At 49.3% G+C, this 6162-nt stretch overlaps 1 protein-coding gene across 1 annotated transcript; it reads right to left on the bottom strand.

The window, feature by feature from the left end:
• Positions 1-1039: 1039 nt before the first annotated feature.
• Positions 1040-5547, bottom strand: AURKC (aurora kinase C). Its single transcript, NM_001280237.1, is given in 7 exon segments — positions 1040-1341; positions 1528-1702; positions 2987-3135; positions 3913-4051; positions 4368-4559; positions 4805-4850; positions 5284-5547. Coding segments are annotated over 7 exon segments (930 nt in total). The 5' UTR covers positions 5342-5547; the 3' UTR covers positions 1040-1170.
• Between the last annotated feature and the right edge of the window lie 615 nt (positions 5548-6162).

The following is a 6162-nucleotide window of genomic DNA, read 5'->3' as shown; positions in this document are numbered from 1 at the left end:
GACTTTGTAGAATATAATGATAGGAGTAACATTAACAAGGCAAACTCCATATAAAGTGCTTAACAACTAAAGTTAGGAGAAATACTGGTGTAACTGACTGCATTGATCAAAAAACATTTGAGCTTACAGCTGAGGAGTCTAGATGCTTACTGTGGTAGTCAGTTTATAATGGGTGCAGGGAGCAGCTGCCACATGAAGCTGTCACAGAAGGTTACAGAAGGCTGGAAGGCCACTCCCCAAATTGCAGCATGCAGTAATTTCAGAAGAGGTGATGTTACATTTATTATGAGGAATGACTTATTCTAATGTCATCAGAGTGTGACACAACACAGAGGTGCTAGTGTATTCATTTGAGAATTGGGTTGTACTGACGTGCAGTGAAACATTTTATTTCTGAGACAGCAGCATATTGATGTCCATAAAAAGAGAGTGGACCTTTGGGTTGATGACAGTCCTGTTTTACAAATGGCATACTCCTGAAAACATGGAGAATAGTAAGTTGGATCAAGGAGCCACAGTGATAGGTGGCAGGTTATATACCCTCAGAGAATTTATCTGCAGAAAGTAGACAAGAGTTTTCTTTCTTTTCTTTTGAGATGGTGTCTCACTCTGTCTCCCATGCTGGACTCCAATGGCACAATCTCAGCTCACTGTAGCCTCTGCCTCCCAGGTTCAAGCAATTCTCATGTCTCAGCCTCACAAGTAGGTGGGATTATAGGTGCCCGCCACAACGCCCAGCTAATTTTTGTATTTTTAGAAGAGACAGCGTTTTACCGTGTTGGCCAGGCTGGCCTCGAACTCCTGAACTCAAGTGTTGCGCCTGCCTTGGCCTTCCAAAGTGCTGGAATTACAGGCGTGAGCCACCGTGCCTGACCTGAAAGTAGGCAAGAGTTTTCAAGAAGAATGAAGTCACCATCTCCCGAGGTGGAAGGTGGGGGTAGCAGGGAGAACAACCTTGGGCAGCTCTCATAGGAAAGAGTTCCCACAAGAAATAAAGATTCTACCCAGTCACATAATAACTCACACAACTATGAAGAGCTGGTATGAAATGATTCAGCTTTTATTAATTAGCATCTTACATCTTAAAAGAGAAAAAAATAAAGACAAATGAGGTGGCAGAGCCAGGAGAGCTCCCTGAACACACACAAAGGGAACAGAGGCAGACAGGGCTCAGGAAGCCATCTGAGCACAGGGAGGCAGCACCCTTCGGGAGTGGGCCTGAACCCAGGGGTGCTTCAGGATCTGGGCCAGGGGCAGTCTCTCCAAGGGCTGGTATCTGAGAAGCCTGGAAATCAAGTCCCGGGCCCCCAGAGGCATTGATAGTGGAAACCTCACATCTACCTGATGAGGCCAGGAAAGAAGAAAGAGAAGTCTGGTTAATTTCTTTGGTCAATGTCCTCCCTCTTCTTTGAGCCTTGTTAAGGTGCTGTTCTGGACCACAGAAGACAACCCTGTGTGTGTGTGCCCACAGCCCAGCAGCCATCACTGACCAGCTCCCCCATGAATGCCCAAAGGTGACTGTCCCACCTTGAGGATGCGTCTGTAAGTCTCACTGTGGGAGGCGCTCTCAAAGGGTGGATATCCCACCAGCAGCTCATAGCAGAGCACTCCAATGCACCACAAGTCCACCTTTTCATCATATGTTCGCCCCTCAATCATTTCTGGGGGCAAGTAGTCCAGTGTCCCACACATTGTCTTCCTCCTAGAGGAAGGCAGAAAAGGGAATAAGTACTAAGCAGAGGCCCAGGATGAGGGAAATTCTCCTTCCCCAGCTTTCATTGAGATGTGGAGACCCTAGGACACCCTGGAAAGTCCCTCCCAAGCACAGGAGTTTGGAGAGACAAATTTTTAATATGGATCAAGGTTCGGAGAAGTAGTGGGACCTACTATTAATAAATCCATATTTTGGAATTATTCACACAGTGATTTAGCTCATGCTCCAGAATGTTTTCACAAGAATATTCTCAGCGTTAAGAAAGATCTAGAACAAACTGATGGTGTATCAATGAGAGCCAAGTAAATAAATTATGGTAAGAAAATTTCTGTATGAAAATCATTCATACAGAAAAATGCACTCCTTTGGAATTGTGGAGCAATGACTTTATTTACATGCAAACTTACTGGTATAGTTATATATTAACAAAGATCAGAAAATAAAAGGTTTGATTGGACCACATTATTTAAATCTACGAATACATATCAAGTATAGGTGTTTGAAAATGGCAGCACTGGCCAGGCATCGTGGCTCATGCCTATGATCCCAGCACTTTGGGAGGCCGAGGCAGGCAGATTACCTGAGGTCAGGAGTTGGAGACCAGCCTGACCAACATGGTGAAACCTGTCTTTACTAAAAATACAAAATCAGCCGGGTGTGATGGCCCATGCCTGTAATCCCAGCTACTTGGGAGGCTGAGGCAGGAGAATTGCTTGAACCTGGGAGGGGGAGGTTGCAGTGAGCCGAGATCACACCATTGCAATCTAGCCTGGGCAACAAGAGCAAAACTCTGTCTCAAAAAAAAAAAAAAAAGAAAAGAAAAAGGCAGTAGTTCAGCCAGGCATGGTGGCTGACGCCTGTAATCCCAGCACTTTGGGAGGCCAAGGTGGGCGGATCACCTGAGGTCAGGAGTTCGAGACTAGCCTGGCCAACATAGCAAAACCCTGTCTCTACTAAAAATACAAAAATTAGCCGAGTGTGGTGGCACATGCCTGTTATCCCAGCTACTTGGGAGACTGAGGCAGTAGAACCGCTTTAACCTGGGAGGCCGAGATTGTGCCCCTGCACTCCAGCCTGGGTGAAAGAGTTAGACTCTGTCTCAAAAAAAAAAAAAAAAAAAAAAAAAGAAAAGAAAAGAAAAGAAAAAGGCAGCATTCCAATAGAAACCTCAAGTTCGTATCTAGGTTTTACACATGGACACATGAAATACATTAAACTGGGTCATTCCTAACTGGTACGCAGAACTCACCCTACCACCACCACCTGACCTACCTCAGGGAGGGGGTGTGCACAGACCAGCCAAAATCTGCAATCTTCACCTCACCCCTGAACCCCAGCAGCAGGTTCTCTGGCTTAATATCTCTGTGAATCACTTTCTTGTCATGGCAGTAGGTCAGGGCATCTGCCAACTCCTCTATTATCTGTGGGTGCAAAGAAAAGTCACCCTGGAAGTGAAGCCTGCCACAATTTCTGTCTGAGGTGGAACACTTACCATGAATTGTATGATTACAGTGGAATCTTTTTGGTCCAGTAACTCCATTTCCTCCTTTTAAATTGCACCAGTTACTGGTGTGTGGGGTGTGGTTTTCCTCTCCTTTTTATGTGGTCTTATAGGATGGATGGTAACATGGACACAGATCCTCCCTGTTGTCCTAGCACAGCAAGTAGCCAGACACAGAACCTACATTGAGCCACTCAGATGATCTCTCACAGGACTTGAGGCCCGAGGAAGTGAAACAGAAACAGGAGGAAAGATGGAAGACCACTCATCCTGACACAGCAAGCTGACTGGACCATTGCTCCTGGGAAAATCATTGCCATGGTTCCCTTTCCGGAACCCTCTAGAAATCTCTTTGTACCTATCTCTAAGCCAGTTCTAGCTATTTATTCAGTGAACTCCTTCAGAGCCTTTCAATATGTTTCTTTACATAAGGCAGTGGAGTTAGATTCTGTTGCTTATAACCAAAGAATCCAAACCTATACACAGTATTTATTAATATTCTGGAGATACAATGAGGTTAATTAGGGTATCCAAGGATAAAGCTGTAGAACATATGTGCCATTATATTAAATTTACACAATAACATTCAGAAGTAAACTTTTCAAAAGGCAATCCGGACCCTCCTGACAGCCATAAACAGCTCCCACCAGCCCACAATAAACTCAGAGACCCCAGAGCCTCCAGACCCCCACCTCACCGTGGCTGTGCGCTGTTCATCTAATTTCTCGCTTTTTTGCAGCTCCTTGTAGAGCTCACCCCTTGGAGCATATTCCAGAATCAGGTACACCCGGCGTGCATCATGGAAATAGTTATACAGGCGCAGGATATTGGGGTGTCTGAAGGATTAATGTTGGAAGAGTCAGATTTCTCCCTGAGGCCTATCATATGATGCCACCGTCACTGCCTGGTCACAGTGGCAAATTATGCTGGGACCAGAATAACAACAGCCCTATCTGGGAGCAAGTGAGGGGAGAACAGAGAACAGGAACCAGGATTCGAGTGTCTGACCCAGGGTAGGAGGTAGTGTAAATGGAATGAACTGCAGAGAAAAGTCTTCAAGGTACAAGTGAAGGGTTTACTTGGGGTTAGTATTTGGGGAAAATGCTGGGCTCAGACGTCAAAGATGAAAGAGGAAGCAGAGACTGTCCTTACTGTAGATGCGCCTGGATCTCAATTTCCCGGCGCAGCTGGTGCTCCAGTCCTTCCTTCTCTATCTGCGACTTGAAGAGAACCTTCAGGGCCACAATGAAATGGCTTTCCTTGAGCCGAGCCAGGTACACATTCCCAAATTTCCCCTTGCCCAGGGGACGCCCGATTTCAAAGTCATCGATTGTGAGGCGCCGCCTGACAGGAGAGGAAGAAAAAAGCCTCAGCTTGGGAGGTAGGGTAGGTGGAGGGAAAGTCAGGGACGCCAATGCTCCCCTTCCTCTTTCATTGTATCCTTCCTCTGCCGCTTTCCCTTCTCACACAGACCCAGCCCTATCAGTAGTTCTCGTTCCCAGGAGCCAGCACCCCACACACCCAGTCTGTTCTTCATCCCCATGTCCCACCTTCCTTCCTTTTCCAGATACCAATCCCAAGGGACTCACATGGCCGGGCTGCTGGGCTGCTGGGCTGTTTGGTTTGCTGTAGCCACTAAAAGAGAGGAGGAGGAGGGAGATAGGAAGGGAGAGGGGAGGGAAGGAGAAGGGGAGAGAAAGAGAGGGGAGGAGAACAGTAGAGAAGGGAATAGGGAGCGAGAGGTGAGGGGAAGAAGGGGAGGAGAGAAAGAGAGGGAAGGGGAAGGCAGGGAGAGGGGGAGGGAGAGGTAAGGGGAAGAAGAAAGAGTAAGGTAAGGTAGGGAGGGGAGGAGGAGGTGAAGAAGAGGCAGAGAGAAAGGAAGGGGAGGGGAGAGTAGGGGAGGGAGAGGTGAAAGAAAGAATTGGAGGGAAGGGATGGAGTGGGAGAAAAGAAGAGCGTTGGGGAGGAGGAGAGGGAGGGGAGATGTCAACAGATGTGTCTTCTGTGCACCCGACCCCTGGCCCAGTCCCCAGCCTTCCCGCGTCCTTTCTCTGGCGCTAGCTCTCACACTCTTCGCCTGCAGGTTGAGCTTTGCCCAGCTGCACCACAGCTCTGGGGGAGCTCATGGGGAGAAGAGGTGAGGGCGCGGACGCCTTCCTGAACCCTGTGGATGGCTGTTCCCGTTCACAGGGTCCTGAAAGGGGTTGGGGGTCACTTTCTGGCCGGGGCGCTTCCAATCCTGCTCGTCCTGCAGCCTCACTGATGTCTCAGCGCTACACAGGCTTCGGGATCCGCGGCGTCGTGAGCAGCCGTGGCTGCGCGGCCTTCTTTTATACCCGGCACCAACCGCTCAGAGAGGTACTTCCTGGCTGGCTCCTATTGGCTGAAATTCCTGACGCCATCGGAAGTGCGCCCAATAGAAAGGACAGAAACGGGAGCCTCAGTCCAGGGTTCCCGGGTTGGGGCGGAACTGGAGTGCTGCGGTCCAGGCTGGGCACTGAAAGCGAGGGCCAGGGGTGAGGCCCGAGAAGGAAGGAGACAGAGGGTGCGGAGAGGTGGTGATGGCCGTTGTGGGAATGAACAACGCATACACCCACGGGGTGTGCATGCGTCAACTAGGAGAGAGCCGCGATGCACGTGGGAATGAACAGACGCCCACTCCTGACGTGCTGGAGCCTCGTGCAGCCCGTGACCCTAAACCACTTCGCGCCTTGTGCAGCCGGCGACCCCAAAACCACCTTGCTTCAAGGTCACGTCCGATTCAGGCCACTCTCCAGGGTCACCGCGATGGGGCTCCCTGAAGCCTGCGGCTGTGCCTGCTCACAGCCAGGACGCCACCACTCCAGCTCACTTACCCCTCTCCTCCCACTCGCCAAATATTTGTTGGACCCTGTAATCAGTTTGTGGTTTTGGCCTCAGATCGTAAAATCAGCCCCCACGTATTTGT

Source organism: Pan troglodytes, chromosome 20 (genome assembly GCF_028858775.2).
Source record: "Pan troglodytes isolate AG18354 chromosome 20, NHGRI_mPanTro3-v2.0_pri, whole genome shotgun sequence".
Classification (NCBI taxonomy): domain Eukaryota; kingdom Metazoa; phylum Chordata; class Mammalia; order Primates; family Hominidae; genus Pan; species Pan troglodytes.
Note: the sequence above shows the minus strand (reverse complement) of the source record. Positions and strands in the feature narration are given on the sequence as shown.